Source organism: Hipposideros armiger, unplaced genomic scaffold (assembly GCF_001890085.2).
Source record: "Hipposideros armiger isolate ML-2016 unplaced genomic scaffold, ASM189008v1 scaffold_209, whole genome shotgun sequence".
In the NCBI taxonomy this organism is placed as follows: domain Eukaryota; kingdom Metazoa; phylum Chordata; class Mammalia; order Chiroptera; family Hipposideridae; genus Hipposideros; species Hipposideros armiger.
The window spans coordinates 2,585,512-2,604,458 of NW_017731559.1; the positions used below are offsets into that span (position 1 = coordinate 2,585,512).

General features: G+C 45.3%; 1 protein-coding gene across 3 annotated transcripts in view; it reads left to right on the forward strand.

Moving 5' to 3' along the window:
- Window positions 1–18,947, forward strand: part of CABLES1 (Cdk5 and Abl enzyme substrate 1) — a 117,040-nt gene that overhangs the window by 61,284 nt on the left and 36,809 nt on the right. For 2 of the 3 annotated variants that reach the window (XM_019653889.1, XM_019653887.1), the window contains exons 3-4: window positions 721–813; window positions 18,371–18,448. In XM_019653889.1, the coding sequence (XP_019509434.1) occupies window positions 721–813; window positions 18,371–18,448 (171 nt within the window). The remainder of the gene's footprint in view (window positions 1–720; window positions 814–18,370; window positions 18,449–18,947) is intronic. The other variant, XM_019653888.1, reaches the window with a different exon arrangement.

Below are 18,947 nucleotides of genomic sequence, written 5' to 3' on the forward strand. Positions count from 1 at the left end.
AAAAAAAAATATACACAGATAAGATCTTTTCATCCTGTGGTCTGTTCTGTCAGTCCTGTAGTGCAAGCACATGTTATATATTCCAGAAAAAAATAATTTGAATCAAAGTCATTTTGTTCCACAAATATTTATTTAAAATCTATTTTAAAAAGAAAAGAAACAGTCACTAGCTCAGTCGCTGATTCTCATTCAAAGTAAAGCTGTGACTTCCAGGCTTAGCCAAGTGGAGAACTGAAGCAGCTATCTAGATGTGTCAGGCCAGAGCCCTGCTACAGAAGAAAAATGATTCGGGGTTGCTTTTAAACTGAATTTTCCAGTGTTTTTCCTCTTTAAGTCCTTTGAATTTACCATTTTCTAAATCCTTTAAATATACAGTTTTTTGTTCTCATTACCTGTGTTGATATAGGAGGATTCTTTTTAAGATGACAAGAAAGAATAATGTCTTTGGAATCTGCATAGGTTATGTTATTGTAACTGAGGACAATAGTTTTCATTAGCTGGCTTTTCAGAGACCCATATAAATTATTATCAGTATTATCAAGGAAGTTGTCTGTCATTGGGGTTTTTTTTCAAGCTTCCTTGCTTCCAGCCATATTGTCCTCGTTATCCTTGGGGTGACTCAAACCATTTGTCTGGTCTTTCCTTCCTGTCTTTGTGTAGAGATGTCTCAGCTGTCCAGCGGGCTACTGACTGTGTTTTTGAAATAACGTTATTTTTCAGATGTCGAACTCTCTCAGGTTCGCCCAGGCCAAAGAACTTCAAGAAGATTCATTTTATCAAGAATATGCGGCAACACGACACCAGGAATGGCAGGTACTACATTAACGAGCTGCTTGCCAGGCTCCCAGTTGTAGAAAGGCGTGAGTCCAGTGGGGAAGGGAGGATGGGACTGTTTGAATGACCAGACCTCAGCCTCGTGAAGCCCATGCTGTTAAGATGAACAGGATCTCTTGTAACCTTCCCAAATAGACTAGTTCCACCCCACTCCCATCAGAATCATCCAGAGAAGTCTACAGGAAATAATGCTCCCTAAGACTGACCACAGGCCTGGTGAGATTTTTTAGATTAACCACAAACTGAATTTTTAATAGTACTCAAATATATTTTTATAGAAAACTTTGAACAGAAAAACAGTTGAGTTTTGTTTTGGGCTCCCCCCCCCCCCGTTTTTCTGCTTTGTTGGGTATTGTTTTCTTTTTTCACCGGGGCTGTGTGCTTTGGTCAATAAATGTCCCACCAGATGCACTTGGTTTTGGTGCTAGCTTTGAAGACTTTTAGGAAAGTAGCGTCATGACTTTGCCAGCAGATTCTCTTGGGCACTAATTCAGATTCCCCTGCTGCTGACATCTGGAGCACGTGTTTCACCAGCTCTTCAGTTGCTCTTTTGGAAAGTGCTGTTTAAATGAAAATTGTCGCAGTTGAAATTTATATGACCTTGATATTAAAACTATCCTAGTGACAAATAGAGCAGAGTCATTATGGCTGGCACGTTTGTGATTGAATAGCTAAGTCCATTCATGGCAGCCTGAGGGTGGCGCTGGAGCAGAGCTCCAAGATTTCTTGGGGTTTCCTGATGCTCTTACCCCTCTATACTCCTTAGAGACAACCCCTCCCCACTGACTTGTGACCTGGATAGTGGGTTCCCTTGAATGGGGGAGTTGTAGACCCATCCCAGAGCAGAGGTCCTGCTCAGAGACCATATTGTTTGAGCTCCTGAATTACAGAAGGCCACTAGTACTCTAATCTATACCAACTGAAAATTGCTAAAACGTCGTCAGACTCATGGAATGATTAAGGCCGAGTGTTACTGTAATTTGGTGTAAAACACACTATACAACGTGAATAATACACTAACAACTACAATTTTTAAAGACTTGTTTTCTTGAAGTTTATGCACAATTTTAAAACCTTAGTTGCACAGGGAACAATTCTATGGCTATACAGTGATTTCGGAATAGCAAAATTGAGCTCTCTCATCAAATAATTTTTACATAGTCAGTATATATTTCTATTTTAAGTACAGAGCTTTTGTTAAAACGTTCCCAACTATCATCTGTTAAATAAAATATTCTGAATGCCTCTCTCTCTCTCCTCCTTACTCTCACTGTTACAATTATTGTGCTTCATTCATTTAACCACTGTTTTTCTTGTCTTTTATGGCTCTTAATTACCAAATCCAAACCTTACTCATGCCATTTTTACCATAATTGTTCATCATTTATTTACATTTGTGTTTGTTTCCATAATCTCTTTAACCATAAGATAAGCATAGAAAGCCGTTAATTCCTAAATAAAATCAATGACAAAGCCAAATGAATGGGCCACATTAATAGTATTCCCCACATCCTGGTGCTGTCAAAGATAACTACGTCAGATAATCACCTGGCATGGTTCAGTAGTGAGAGGATGTAGTGAATAAAAGATTTGGACTAACTGGATTGCTGGTGTACATCATGAAGCTACCTTCCTCGGCGCGCCCTTGACCCAGAAACAATATAAACTGTCCGAAAGCATGCAGTTTTGCTGGGGAACTTTCAGAGGGAGCCAGGAGAGACTGTTAGCTTATCTGAAGATCTGAGAACTGGAATTTAGGACAGGAAAGCAAGCTCTTGGAGCTGTTGTGGGAACCACAGGCAGGAGGCTGTGAGATGGCCAGTTGTAACTGCCCAGGTGAGAACTGCTTTTCCTGTGCCAAAGAAAGACGAAAGGACTGGGGGTGCTCTCCTTCCCCCGCTCTGGTTTATGAGCAGGCTGTTCTTAGATGAAAGAAAGAATCCGGGAGGATACCAGGAAGAAAGGAGGATTTCTGAGGTGACAGAAGGAAATTGTGGCCACGAGCTGATGAATGGGAGGATGTGACCCAGCCTTTCGAGAAAGGAAAGGAGAATTGCCCCCATTGCCGCTGGGCAGCAGGCGTGAGACTGTCCTGATGGAGGGTTGCTTGGGACACGTGGCTAAGCTCCAGTCCAGCAGTGGTGGGTGGGAGGGGTCCTGAGCTGAGATCCTCCTGCTCAGAAGGGAGGGGCTGGTGCCGAGGCTGGGGAGGGGTCACTGGTTCCCCCGCTTCGGGTGTACAGGGACATATACAACAGCGCACAAGAGGAGCACCCGCCTCAGGTTTGCCTGCCTGTGTCGGGGAGGAATGAAGTGTTACAGAAAAGGCTGGAGGTCTTCATAAAGACCTTGAAGGCCTGGACTGGAAACACAATGGCCTGTTACTGGAGCGTTCGCCTATCCTGACACCCAGGGAAGAGAGACTGAAAAGGAGCCTGCACAGCCCCAAGTCTCACAACAGGCTCCCCAAGCCTGGGCGGTTTCGGTCCCTGCTCCGGCCCCTACTTCTGCCCAAACGCTGTGCCCAGCTCCCGAGTCTCCTTGTGACTTCTGATCAGCACAGACCAGCCTCTCAGACCGCAGGCCAGACCTGGGGCCTGCTTGCTGTTGGCTCTGAAGACTCTGGTGTTGCGGTGCCTCCATCCCCAAGCCCACTGGCGTGTGGCAGGAGCCTAGCATCCAGGATGATTTGGGCTCCTGTCTCAGCAAGGAGTGCAGCTGACAGGATGAGAGGGGAGCGTCTGTCTTGAGACTCCTTGTCTGACCTGACTGTGAGTGTTAAATTTTAAGATAGGGGAAAAGATAATAGAAACTGAGCACCAAATATGGTAATAAAAGACAATACTTGTGTTATTGACAAAGCAAAACACCCAAGTCGACCTCATGATCAGTAATATCAGGATAGCTGCTTAGAACTAGAGCTTGGGGCCTTGGGTGGCTCCGTGCTCACAAAGTTCTTTCTCTGACATTAGACAAGTCCCAGCTGGCATGTGAACCACACTAGAAGGTTTGGCTCTGATGAAAGATGGAGTCTCCTTGAAGTAAAAATCACCTTCATCTGTCTGAAATCAGTGAATTCTGTGAGGCTGGATTAGGGACCTGCTAGAAGGCTTTGTGCGTGGCTAAAGTGCAAAGAACCAAGCCGAGTGTGTTCTGGAGTCATGCTGCAGACCCCTGGTCCAGGTGGAGCTAAGGATGGAGCCTGGACACAGTTGACAGACCCAGCAATGGAAGCGTCTGCTCCACTGTTCGAACCAGACGGTGTGATGAGTTCTTTACTGGCCCTGCTGGGTGTTGCATCTTCTAGCAGGTAGGGAAAGGGGTGACAGGAGCTGCCACACTCCAGTTCTTCTTCTGCCTTACCACAGAGACAGACTGGTGATGGGGAAGTCCTGTTGGACTTGGTAGTTGGGAAAGAAAACAATGCTTGACTAGATTTTAGGAAGACAGATTTCAGAAAGTTCAAACTAAGAAATGGATTCTTGTAGCTGTTACCATACTGCCAAAAGGGATTATAAAATTATGAATATCATCAAGTGATCATGGGTGCCAGGCTCTAAATTCTTGATCAGCTTTCTTTCATTAATTTAAGTCAATGGATGTTTGTTGAGTAAATAAATGAGTGGAAAGACCTTTTAATGAGTTTCAATCTTTAGGACTAAATCTAGAAAAATGGAAAGAATTTAGAAATACACATAATCCTTGAAATAACCTTATCAGGGAATTGTTACTATTGTGTTAGTCAGAATAATGGCCCCCTGCCCCACCCAAAGAAGTCCCTGTCATATCTCCAAGACCTGTGAATATGTTAGGTTATATGGTCATGGAGAATTAAGGTGACAGATGGGAGTTGAGATTGCTGATCAGCTATCCTTAAAATAGCAAGATTATCCTGGATTATCTGGGTGGTCTCCATTCAACATAAGGGTCCTTAAAAGTGGAAGAGTCAGTGTCAGCGTGATACATTGTGAGAAAGACTCAACTGTCCGTTACTGGCTTTGAAGATGGAGAAAGGGGCTATGAGCCAAGGAACGCAGCAGCCCCGAGAAGCCAGAAAACACAAGAAAGTGATTCTCCATTACAGCCTCCGCTGGGAACCAGCTCTGCCAACACCTTGACTTTAGCCCTAGGAAACCCATTTCAGACTTCTGACCTCCAGAACTACAAGAGAAGAAACGCAGGTTGTTTTAAGTCACTGAACTTGTGGTAGTCTGTTACCGCAGCCATAGGAAACTAAAACATTCCTCATCCCAATTTACAAAGGAAGAAACTGGAACATTTAGCAAGAAAGGGGACTGGGGTAGAGGTGGAATATAGATCCAGGCATCAGATTCCAAAGTTGCTTCTCATAACTGAAGGGAAGGGTGGGAGATTAAAAATCCGTACACTGTAAGACAGCATGTTGTGGTGAATTTTGAGAAAACTATTGAATTCTGATTTTTAAAAATCATTAGCTAAAGGCCAAAGACTGATGAAAGAGAGGCAAACACGTAAGAATACTGTGAGGAAGACTCAAGTCCAGAATAAACTAAAGAATGAATAAAGGAAAGAAACTTGGAACCTTTGTACATTGCTGGTGGGGATGTAAAGTGGTGCAATAATTGTGGAAAATAGTTCGGCAATGCCTCACAAAGTTAAACATAAAATTCCCATATGACCCAGCAATCCCACCACCAGGAATATGCCTAAAATAATTGAAAAGAGGAACTCAAACAGATACTTGTAACAAATGTTCATAGTAGCATTATTCACAGTAGCCAAAAGGTGGAAACAACCCAAGTGTCCATCAGCAGATGAATGAACAAAATGTGCTATGTAAATACATAGGAATATTACTCAGCCATAACAAGGGATGAAGTGCTGATATGTGCTACAATGTGTATGAACCTTGAAAACAGTATGCTGATTGAATTAAGCCAGACACAAAAAGCCACATAGTGTATGACTCCATTTATACAAAATATCCAGACTAGGTAAATCCACAGAGACAGAAAGTAGATCAGAGTTACCCGGGGCTGGAGGGTAAAGGGAGTTATTGCTAAATGGTTGCAGAGTTACTGCTTGGGGCAATGGATATTTTTTGGAAATAGATAACAGTGATGGTTGCACAACCTTGTGTGTGTACTTAATGACATTGAATTGTACACTTAAAATGGTTAATGGTATATTTTATGTTATATATATTTTGTCACAATAAAATAAAATGTCAGTGATAGCCATGGGGCTTTTAAAACCGTGCTCAGAAGGAGGGAAGGGAGGGTAAATTCATGGGGTTGATGGGGCAAAGGATTAGATGTCAGCTGCTGGCCTAGTTTTAGTTTCTTTAACAAGTAGAACTGTGAAATGTAGACCAAACAAAGCAATGTGCTGGGCACACAGTAGGCACTCAATTAGTGTTTGTAGAATAAATGAATGGAGAGGCCTTTTTATTTTTTAAGCTGAGCCATTCTGCCACCTGTTGGCAGCTCAGCGGCAGCTCAGCTCGGGCCAGGAATTGAACCGGCTACCCTGTTGCTCAGAGCTCACACTCTTGAGCGCCCTCTTAACAAACTGAGCCACTTGGCCGGCCCTATAAGGAGAATCCTTTTAAATGAGTTTCAGTCTTTGGGACCAGATCCCGGGGAATAGAAAGAATTCAGAACAATTGATCATTAAAACACCATGGAGAATAAAAGAAGTTTTAAGTTGAATGCTAGGCAAATGTTGCCTTCAAAAAGTCGGAAAGAAACTGAGGTGGTAGCAGAGGGTAATTTCTCATAATCAGACTAGCAAACCCAGAGTGGACTGCTGGCTGAGTTCTGGAATGGATTGAGCAACAGATGGTTTGGGTGCTTTTAGAAAAGAGCAGAGTTTGCTAACAGTCAATATGACTTCACTGAGAAAAAGTCATGGTAAGTTAACTTCATCTCCTTATTGATGGAATAACTAGGTTAGTAAATTAGGGGACTGCCGTAGACATGACACTTGGTGTCAGCAGAATGTTAAGCTGCTCCTCTTACAGCCAGTGGATCGAATGGGGAACTGTGGGCTGGGTGGTGGCAAGGCAGGCGAGCCTGCAGGCAGCTGAGAGTTGTTCGCTGATGGCTGTTAGCCTGAAGGGGAGTATAAGGAAACTAGCACATGGTACCACTCCCTTGGAGTGAAGGCCAGTAAGCCTTGCTGGGCTTGTGGAAAACCAAAAGCAGCAGGGAGAGGAGGAGAATGTGTTACAGAGGAGAACCAAGCCTCAGTACTTCAACAGCTGGAACTGCAAGGCACAGTGCACCGAGACGGAAGTTAGCAGGAATAAATGATTCACAGTACATGACAGAGACTTCTCAGGAGCTCATGGGAAAAAATATCTTGGAGTTTAGATTAACAGCATGTGTCCTTAGAGGCTAAGAATGAGATGTAACTACAGAGTGAGCTAATTGAGCATGTCCGAATAGAAGGATAGCATCACAGAAATGTATCACTTTTGTACCCAGCCGGGGTCAGTCCCATTTGTCGTGTTTCACTCAGCACGAGTGTCACCTTTTAAGACATTGGATTAGTATTGGAATGGCCTCTTTGCGGTAGACTCGGATTTTCCAATCCCTTTTCCCATGCAGGGCATGATGGATGACATATAGCAAGTGGGAACAGCCACATGTCCTGTCTCCCTTCATTGAAACACCTATGCATAAGCCGCCATTTTTTGTGGAAGGAGACATGTGCATCCCGTAGAAGGCGCCTTAATAAAATGGTTCCTTCACTGCAGAGAATGAAGTAATACCCAAGGTTTGGTCCATTCAGCACCTAGGTACTGACACCTGCTCTGTGCTGGCACTGTTTTAAGTGATGGGGTATATCTGTGAATACAGCAGACAAAGATCCTGCTTCGAGGGGTTACAGGCAGATGATACACAAGAGAATTGATCCTGTCAGAGATGAGATAGGTGTGCTGTGAAGCAGCTGAGCGGCTGGGGGTTTGGGAGCAGGGCCTGTGGTCGGCCAAGGCTTTAAAGATGGGGATACCTTTGAGCGGAGATAAGGAAGGTGAGAAGGAGATGAGGGAGCCAGCCCTGTGCTATCTCAGTGGAGAAGAATGTTCGGGGTGGATGGAACAGCAACTGCAGAGTTGCTGAGCCTGAAGAGCTGTAGGAAAGCCCGTGTGGATGACTTAGAGAGAGAGGGAGAGAGACGAAGGAGATCGAGGCCTAGTGTTACTGTGCAAAAGGTCCGGCCGCTTGCTGCACCAAAGCCAAAACTTGAGAGCCAACGTTGGTGGAAAGAAAAATAGGTTTTATTCCAAAATGCCAGCGTTAAGAGAAGACTGTGGACTCCCTGTCACCAAGACTGCTTTGCTCTCTTCATACCGCCCAACGGTTTTATAGGCACGCAAGGAGGGGCAGAGCAAAGCAAGGAGAAGTTGGCCAGGCAGCTCCAGGAAAAAGTGTTTCCGAGAGGCTGGTCAGCCCCAGGGTCAGGAGTGAATCCCCTACAGATGCAAAAACATTCTCCCAAGTTACCAGGACAGATGTGCACACTGGTCTGGGGTAAACAGAACCCTTGGAACTGCTGTGCATAGTAAATGCACAGTAAACAGAGTCATCAAGGTTTGGGGGAGGAGAGGGAAGCAAGGAAAAAAAAACTTTCAAAAAGTCCCAAGCCAAACCACTGTCAAATCAAATTATAAATCAGAGGTTTAAATTTCAAAAATAGAAGATACAGGGTCACCATTACACCAGGAGGGTAAATTGTGAAGATGTCGCTTTTATTGTGAGTGGGGTGAGAACCATGGAACGTGCTGAGCAGCGGCCTGGTGTGACCTTGCTTTTGAACAGGAGCACTCAGGCCAACCAAAAATCAAGGGCAAGCATTCAGCCTTTTTGTTTTTTTTGGTAACCTTATTCTTATAGAAAATTAGACTGTGTGTGTTGTGCACTGTCTTCTCAAAGTGAATTAATTTTGCTATGAATTTCAAAGATAACTTGAGGTCTGTAAAAAACTGTTCATGTTTTTTATGAGCAATGTATGAGCAAACTGTCACAAAAGAGAGGTGACCAGTGGCCCCAGGCACAGTGTCTGGAATGGGCCCTCGAACATCCTGTGAGCAGGGTGGTTGCTGCTTCGTTAGTAGAGGAGAGCCAGTCACCTTTCTCTCTCCTCTGCGTCTCCACCGAAAGTCCCACTGTGTGCTGGGGGGAGAGAGGAAGTTAGCCAAACGCAAAGACACATCTCAGTCCTCAGGGATAAGATACACCCTTGAACATGATAAACATGACGAGGTTAGCTAGTGCCAGCTGAGAGTAATCGTTGGCCAGGTAGAGAACTGTGTCATCATAATGGAAGGTGGAGGAGAGTCTGTGCTTGAGGACTGAAGAATGTGGGTGTCACCGTCCCTCAGGCATGCAGTTCGTGGGTGTTATTTGTCATCCTTGGGAAGTCACCTTAATTCCGAATGTGTGTATTATATACAAGTAATGGCTGCCATGTGTACTGGAAATGCCCATTTCCAGGTCTGCTTTGAGAATCATTTCATTCGGAACAGGCAGAGAAATGTTCTTTGCAGTGAGTGGGCTGGGCGTTCCTCGGGAGGAATTTTCAAAGAGATTTAAAAGGATTTGGGATGGGAGCAGACAAACAAGTGAGCTAGAGTGTTTTCTCTTTAAAGTGTGAACTCACTGGGAAAACTTAAAAATATATAAAAAAGATTTTTGGCACCCTTGATCTGCTTTTTCAAGTAAGAAGTGAAAAGTGCAGTAACTGAAGTCAAGTTGTAGCCTTTCCTTTTTATGCTGAAAATTTGGGGGATAAGGGGGATGGGTAATAACTAAATTAAGACGTTGTTTGTGATCTCATCAGTTCCAATCTGTCAGCCTAGTTTAGTTTGAAAAATGAGTTGGAGGAAGTAGCATGTTTCAAAAAATAAAACAGCTAGTTACCAGTTCTGAAACTGGCCTTCTTGAAGGATGAAAAATGTCATTGCCTTTGCTCCCTTAAATGAGTCCATGCAATTTGATAGATGGTGACCATCTCCTGTGAGGGTCCTTGCAACATCCACCTCTTCCCAAGCACGCTTTTCCCTCTCAGAACTTTTGTTCTTCATTAGAAGACTAAAACCCACATCCCCCCAGCAGCAGGAGGCTGGCGGGGAATGTCTTTCTTAATCTCTATCATCATCAGTGTTTATAGCCAATTGTCAGTGAAACCTCAGTCCTGAGGGACAGTGAGTGTATAGACTAAAGGAGCCTTTAATAATCCCCAAACCTCACTCAGACTCCAGGTCCAGCCTATCATGCCCCCGAAAGGTCCCCCAGAGCTGCTCTCAAATATGACTGACCGCACTGACTTGCTCTTAGTTCTTCCCTGGTGCTGTGAGTGGCGGGAGGAAGGGAGGAGCTGGGCTTGCAGACCAACCCCTGGGAGGTGCGAATGTCTGTGCCCTGGGGCCAGCACGGGGTCAGCACCACACATTAGGGTTTAGTAAGGTTTTATTATTTGTACCTCTTTAGGAAGTGTGGAGGTTATGCTGGCTTTTTCTTTCACTCTGCAGGAGGCTTTTGAGAAAAATTATTTTCAGTCATGAGCAACTGTGCTTGGTGTTTCTCATGTGCATATGTATGCTGCTGCAAAGCTTGCAGATTGAAAGTGCTGGTTGCCTCTTTTCAACCAGTTTGACATACAAGAAATTAAGCAAGTCGCAGAGGAACGGTCTAGGGGTTGGATAGAACCTTTCCTTGGCAGTTCTGTTTCAATTCTCTGCTTGGTGAGAGGACCTGGGAGCCTGGAGGAAACCAGACCTTGGTCCTCCCCAGTGATCTGCAGCAGCTTTCTGAGAAGAAAACAGTAATTACAGCTGGCAGACAGCTTGGGGCCTGGGCCACACGGCAGGACACAGCTACCTGTGCTGTCCTGGAAGAACAAGTAGGAGAGGGCTCAAGAGGGGACCTCCTGACTTCCGTGACACCATGCTCAGCTGGGTGTCCTCCTGTTTCCCTGCTCTGGGTTAGCTTGTGTTCCCTCAAAACTTTTATGCTGAGTCCCAGTCCTCTGTACCTCAGCATGGGACCTTATTTGGAAATAGAGTCATTGCAGATGTAATTAGTTAAGATGAGATTGTCCTGGAGCGAGGTGGGCCCCTAATGTAATATGACCTGTGTCTTTATGAAAAGGAGAAATTTGCGCTCACACACACACACATACACACACACACACACGGGGAGAATGTCATGTGGCCACGTGAAGGTTGGTGTTATGTTGTCACAAGCCACGGAGCTACCAGAAGCTGGGAAAGAGGCCCAGAACAGATCCCGCCCTAGTGCCTTCATCTGAGGGAGCACCGTCCTGTCGCCACCTTGAACTCGGGCTTCTGGCCTCCAGAACCGAGACAGTCCATTTCTACATGGAGGCCGTTTAGCATGTGGTACGTTGTTATGGAAGCCCCAGCGAACTCCCACACACGCCCTTATTCTCACTCACTGCAGTTACGGGCTTTGCTCTCCTGGTTCCTCCTCTCTTCTCCCTTCATTCTTTATCAGGGTAGCTCATCCACACCAGCTTCAGTCACCATCACCCTCTTGTCTCATCCTAGGCCTCCCGTTTCCCAGGACCAACTCCCCCACAGGTTCAGGGGGTCTTTCAGGAGCTGGCCTGCCAGCCTCACTGGTTTCTTCCAGTCCTCCATCCCCCCCCCCCGCCACCCTCCAGCTATGCTGAATTATTTACAGTAATTGCTTGGTTAAGGGAAGAGGTTAGTAAATGCTGGAAGAAATACCCACAAAAATTACATATGTAGCTTAAACATTGTGCTTTAATTTAAGGCATATTGGTGATCATTCATTCAGCAGTTTTGTCGTTTTTATGCCAGGACTTTTCTTTGCGTAGGGTTCCCACAGATTGGGGTCTGTCTTGTGGTGTCAACCTCACACATCGTCATACCCACCCACTGCTGACATGCCCAGATGGGACTTCTTTAAAGTGACCCAAGAATCTAAGGGCAAAATCCTTTTGGATTTTTAGAATTTTTTTTTTCTTATCTTTCATGGATGTCTCGCCCATACCACAAATGCAAAAATTTTTTTGGTGACTTGCTTTGTTTGAGTATTTTTTAAAGCATTCAGCATTGTTTGTTTGTTTTTTATAGAACCAACATTTCTCCTTTTGTTTTTTCCACAATTCATTAGCTTGTGCAGTCATTTTGTGAACAGGGATAAGAAGAAGTAACAAGGACAACTGGTGTAAACAGGTTGGAGACGTACATAACTAACTCTTAGTAAGTGTACAAGTCAGTGTGGGTGTTCTAGAAAACAGCCTCCCAGCCTGAGCTGTGAGTGCCGTGGGTGCTGGTCAGAGTGATTGACAGGGGTGTGGAGAGCCTGGTGGGCCAGGCAAGTGGCGGTCAGGGGAGACTTTTATTGCATGCTCAGTTTCTCATATAGGCCTTCTGCTCTTCCTTCTCCCAGCCTTGACTCATACCAAGCCCTGTGCCAGAATATCTTTTACTAGTAGCCTGATTGCCATGTGTCCCTCCTGTCTCAGCCTAGCTGTCACTCTCTCCAGGAAGCCCACCTTGCCTCCCTCGGGCAAGGTTGTTTGTCCCTCTGATGTGCTCTGTAGCGCCCTCTACTGCTCCAGGGCAGTCACACCCCTGTGTCAATATCTCCCAACCAACCATAGTCTTTGTAAGGATGGAGCCCTTGCCTGTGCTGTTCATCATCAGATCCCCGGCACCAGCACGATATCCGGCATAGAGTAAGCACTCAGAAAATATTTGTGGGAGGGAGGAAGACAGGAAGATCATATAACTTGTTTCTCAGAAATCTTCCACCGCCCCCTGCATTGTAGGATAAGGCACACCTAGGATAAGGCAGTGAAGGCCTGCGCTGCCAACTTAACAATATTAGCAGTCATGGAAGTGGCCATGGGCATGGTAGTAGTATGAGCAGTCATGATAAGACCAACACCCCAAATGATGATAATACCACCATCTTGTATTTGTGGGCTACTTAGTGTAGATCTTCAGATGCATTTTCCTACCTGATTTGTGCCAGCCCCGTGTCCCCCAAGTCCCCTCACTCCGACGTCCTATGTGGCCTCGCTCATCACTGTGTTGGTCGTGTTTCCCTTCATCCTGGGCTCTCCAGGCCCTGTTCTCACTTGTTGGAATCTTGCTCCTCCTCCAGGACCTGACCCAGATCCCAAGCGCATGCCCCAGGCCCCAGCCCCACCCCTCGCTCAGGCTTCTGGGTCCCTGTTGTCCATAGGCTCCTCCCCTCCTCCCAGCTCCCTGAACTGTAGTATTATTGTTTCTGCACCAGCGAACGTAGCACAGTGCGCAGGAGACTTCTGAGCAGGTGATGTGTGGCACTGAGCAACACTGGGAAGAAAGTGACCAAATGCCAGCCATGTTCATTTCCCAGGGCTGCCCTATAAAGTTTCACAAACCGGTAGCTTAAAACAAAAATGTATCCCTTCACAGTTCTAGAGGCCAGAAGTCAGAAACCAAGGTGCCTGCGGGGCCCACGTGCCCTCTGAAGGCTCTAGGGCATGATCCTCCCTAGCTTCTTCCAGCTTCTGGTGGCTGCCGACAATCCTTGGCATCCATTTGTCCACATCAGTCCAGCCCCTGCCTCTGTCATCACATGGCCTTCTTCCCTCTGTGTGTGTCTGGGTATGTCCAGATCTCTCCTTATTCAATCCAGTCATAGAGTCATTGGATCTAAGGCCCACCCTAATCCAGTATGACCTCATCCTAACTTGGTTACATCTGCAAAGACCATACTTAAGGCCACATTCACAGGTTCTGGGGGTTAGTACTTCAACATGTCTTTTTGGGGAACACAATTCAACCCACAATACTGGTATTTTTAAGTGTGTTCTTTCCTGCTTCTTGGGTGTGTTGGAAATGAACTACAGAATCTGAGAGTGCATTTCTACATGTATGCCCAGTACCTTATGTGGCCCCCTGGGCCGTGGACACCCCTGGGCCACGGACACCTCGCTATGTTCATGCATCACTATACTCAGCCACCATTCTTGTGAATGTGATTTTCTTCACTCTAACTTTGGAAGCTGGTTGCTTGTTTTCATGTGCTAAAGAGACTATTTCTGCCCTAATGGAATATTCCACCTGGAACAGTTTGAACCTTCTCACAGCCAACAGAGACTCCTCAGGGTTCTGGAAATAGAACAAGAAGCCAGTTTTTGGCGTAAGAGGGAATACTTAAGCATCCCGGATGGCGTTGGAGACTGCCACTTCAGACGTTGTCAGCACTGCATTGAGGGGTTGAAAACAGATTCAATGAAAGTGGCCCATGGCTCACTGGCAACTGTGGGGGCCCTTGTGCATTTCCTGGCTGTTCTGAAGACTCCAGCATCTCACCCACGAAGTGGAAGTTTTGTGGCCTGAAGCTGCAAGTTCCCTCATACCAGAAACATTTTCCTAAGCACGGAAATGAAGCTACATGAAGAAGAAAGTTAGACAGTGTTCCAGCTGCAGGACACGCTCAGTGCTTCCTGGAAGGGTTTGGAAAACATTGTGTATCTAGAGGGAGCTCTGCCCATGTGGGCTGCAGCACTCGGGAACTTTTTCTTTTGTTATTTTTTTTCTCCCTCTGACAGATGTTTGTGTATGGAAATGTGGTCTTTAATTCCTTAAAGACCCGTCTCTCTGGAGTTAATTTCTCTTTTGAAGTCATAATCTTGTGTGTAATGCTTTCTGGTCAGCTTGACTCCAAGTAAAGCGTTATATGTCACAGATGGGGAAAATTATGTGGGCTTTTTGTATTCCGTGTGGGCATAAAAGAAGATAGCTACAGGCTAGAAGTGAAGACATGGAGGTGCTCACTTTTCGAAGCCCATTGGAAATGGAGGATGGCCGTCTAACATCATTCTTCACTGCATCTGATTTAATTCTTTCACAAATACACAAGTACTCGGAGGAGGCAAACGAACCTGATTTCCTTCCATGCTTATCTCCAGCATGACGGGCATTGCCTGACACTTATAAAGAGCAAAGCTGCAAATTCACATGAACCCTCCAGGTTCTGGACATAGTGTGTGTGCAGGGGGTGTCTTTAGATTCACACTGCTCAAAGTTGCCAGTGTAGGAAACAGAGAAGAGAGCTTACCACTTGTTGATAATTTGCCTGCTCTGGCTAAGACCTCAAGTCCCTCCCAGATTCCAGAAGTACTTCAGGAAACTACGTAGGATGTGTTCTTGGGAGCTCTGTTGACTATTTCCAGTTCCTCAGGGCTTGAACTGCTGCAAACCTGTTGCAGAGCTGCTATGCGGGTCTCTGCTCTGGATGTCTCTTCTGGTCCCTGCAGAAAGTGAGAGGCTCTGGGTCGGCTGAACAGAAGAATGGAAGGAAAGGACCCAGATGTGGTGCTCCTTACTGACCTCCTCCCCGCTCCAGCAGCCTGTGAATGGCCAGCCAGAGAAGCACCAGCCCTGCTAGAATTGTTGGGAAACATTCCGTATTCATAGTTGCTAAATTTGACCTATGCACTAGAATAACATGGGTTTTTTTCTGAATGACGTTCCTGCTGTCAGCCTCTCCTGGACCTAAGTGGTGAGGACCACACAGTGCAGCACTAATTTAGCAGAACAGTGCAGCTGATTTACTAATAGGTACATTGTGGTTGAAACTTGGGAAAGAATGCCTCCATTTCACATGCATTTATATCCTCTCATTTTCTTGTTCTATTAACAATGTCCAAATAAGTTTGGTGTATGGGGAGAAAGACACATTAGCACTACATAACGAAGAAGCTTCATTATGCTAAAGCCAGCTGAGTGTGTTTAACACATTCCTTCCTCTGTGTTGCAGAAGACGTGGATGTCCAGTGACATGGGGAATGAGTAGTTCCAGGCCTTTCTCCTGGGTGGATAGCAGGGGTGGTGGAAGATGACCTATCCTTCCATCAGGAAAGGAGCCCAGCTAAGCAGAGCGGAAGGAGAGGCTCGCCCATGGCTCCAGCAGCGCTAATGGCAGGGCTGTTGTGATTGGTCACCCTCTGGCCCCACCCCATGCTTGGCCTGGTGACTTATAGGCCACACTGGAAAGCCACCCTCGAAAACCTGGGTGAAGGCAGACTGCTTGGATGCCAAGAAGTCCATGGGTACCCAGTCAAACCCACAGGAGCAGACTTTTCTAAGTCTTAGAGATGAGCAAAGCATCAAGGCACATAGTGGTGGAAAGCATTGGTTCTAATCCATGGTCAGTCATACCAGCTAGTTTGTCACTTTCGGCATGTGACTTACTTGCTCGTGCCCCCTTAGGTAAAGCATTTAGAATGTGGCACCTAATCGCTACTTAATAAATATTAGCTATTATTATGTCTGCCTAAGCAAATTGACATGGCCATTGCGACGTCAGCTCTGTTGCTGGTCTCCCAGAGTGAGAGCCCAGGGAGCCAGGCTGGTGTTTGGCAGCGTGGTGTGCTCATTTATTTAACCCTTGGCCTTCAGGCCTTGGCGGCCCCCTGCATGCAACACCCTGTCCTTGCAGCAATGACCAAGACTTGGGTCTGTGGTGTCTATGAGAAACATCTCCTTTGAGATAGGAGCGACACCTCTGAGTGCGTGCTACCTCTTTGTTAACAGGCCACATGTGTCATTCTTCAGTTGTCCTTAAGAGCACAGCCTGTCATGTCTGAGCAGGCCTGTGTATTTTAGCACAGAGGTCCAAAGAGGTTCTCGATCTAAATACTAGGCTGGTAAAACTTAGCTCCAGAAGGTGGCCCCCAGTAAAAACAGTTAATACAGAGGGTACCAAAAAAATATATATACATTTTTAAAAAGGAGAAAAACTGTATTAAAATTGTAAAACTCAATACATACCTATAACAAAAGATGAATACAAGTCATGTGTACACATTTTTTTGGCATCCCTGGTATTTATTGAGTATGTGTATTATTTGCCATGCAGGTAATATTATTTGCCGCATCTCCCATATGGACTCATTTACACTTTACAGCATTCCAATAAGATAGTTACTAATTTTATCCCATTTTTTTACATGAGGAAACTGAGGCTCAGAAGAGTTAGTAAGCTGCCTGAAGTCATACAAAGGCGACCTTGCTGGCATTTGAGGCTGGGGATGTCGCTTTGGTCCTGTCAGCCACTCTAGACATGAATCTGTGTGGAATGAACAGCCGGCCAGTCTTGTCCTCCCGGGGACAGGTACTCAGGTGCTGCTGTGAAGCACAGCGTTGCCCAGACTGCATTTATGGAGGGGCTGCCATGTGCTAAACCTTTGGACTCACTGTTTGGAAGAAGACGGTAGCAAATGATTAGCAGCATTTGTGATCAGTGCACTCCTGAAAGTGGAAGTAAGGAACGGATTTAGCGCCAAAGAGGGGATGAGTAACTCAGTGAAGGAGGAGGAAATGCCTCCTGGGGAGGTGACTTCTGAGCTAGGTTTTGAAGAATAAATACGAGTTCACTAAATGTACCTGGAGGGCACAGCAGGCAGAAGAAATAGCATGCAAAGGACAGAGGTATGGAACAGCAGAGGGCTTTAAGGTGGGGGTACGGCAAGTCTTTTAGCATGATGGATGATAAGGCATGGGAGGAAATACCACGTGTGTTGAGATGGGAGACGCAGAAAGAGCTAGAAGACAGAGGGCCCAGTTTGCCATGCCAGGGAACCTGACTATCTGAGCGTGTAGGCAAATTAATAATATCACAGTTTTAAAACAAGGTTAAAATCCCCAAACCTTGATGCAGTCAGTAGTCCTGTTTTTCTCCCCCCGTTTTTATCGTTACGATTATTGAAGGGAAAGATTACAAAAGTTAATAATAAGCTCCATACTGATGTGTATTGCTGTTGTGCTAAAGAATGGCTTTTTTAGTCTCCTCCACTTGTCTCTCCATTTTTTTCATCAGCAGTTCTTTTCGCAAATGTTATTCTCAGATGCCAGGATAAGTACTTTTGAGAGTTTTTTTTTAATGTTTTTTTAAGCGGCCTTTGATTGCATAAGAGCATCATGTAGAACTGTTTCCAGTAGTATCTTTATAGCAGGAATGGAGGCTAAGACTGATTATGTAATTGTTCCCTTAATTTATTCTCAGAACCTAACGTGCTGCCAGCGTGTTAAAAAAACCCTAATGATCATAATGGCATCTGAGTGTCTTTCCTGCTCATAATTTCTGGCACTGTGTCTTGCATTGTATACTGCAGAGTAGATATCAATGGTTTAAATGTGCATGACTGTTGGCTCAGCACTGGACACCCCCAGACTCATAGCTCTGTCTCTCCATCTTGCATGTGCAGCCTACAGCCAGCAGCTCTCACCAGAGGAAAGATTCATGTATATTCATTGGAGACCCTCATTGGGGGTCTCGCATGTTAACATTTGAAGCAGGAGAGGCAGTGTACGGCTGCTGTGCTGAGGTTGTATTTTAGAAGGAGTGCACAGCACCATCTGCCAGAGGAGGTGGCGGGAGCGTGCAAATACTGCTGTGAATTCCATGAATGCTTAATTGCTAGAAAAAAATTTTTTTTAATTTAAGAGTCTTTGCATTTAGTTTGTTTGTTTGTTGTTTGTTCTTTTTTTATTTTTTAGAATAGTCCTTATCAGTGGCAGAAGATCCTTCTGTAGTATATTTTCAGTGCTGCCGTATCGCGACAGTGCCCACGTTGGGTATGTATATGCATGCTTGCTTTATAGTTCTCTGGGTGAAAAGTTGTGATACCATGTGCATAATGTGCTTCTCTTTCCATTTCAAAGAACTTGCCTCACTTTGACACTGCAAATTCGATATTTGTAAATTTGAAAGAAAAAAAATTTCCACTTTCTTTTCAACCAGAAAGCTTCCTTGTTATTTTGTGTGTGCATGCATGTTGTGGGCATGTGTGTCCTCACCATGTTGCCTCCTGTTTCTAAATATGCATTTTGATGTCTCTTCCATTACTGCAAAGCAAGAACAATACAGGGTTCACCCTATTCCACAGGGTGTTGTCGACTTTTGGAGAAAGGTAGGTCAGGAGAGAAATTAGACAAGCCATGTATCAGTCCTGCCTCCTTGCATCTTGGGCTTATGGCTGGAAACTGACCAGCAAGCTGGAGTACCAGGAACAGATTGTGATTTGCAACAGGCCAGAGGAACAATCACCTCTCTAGATCAACAAGCCCCTCCTTT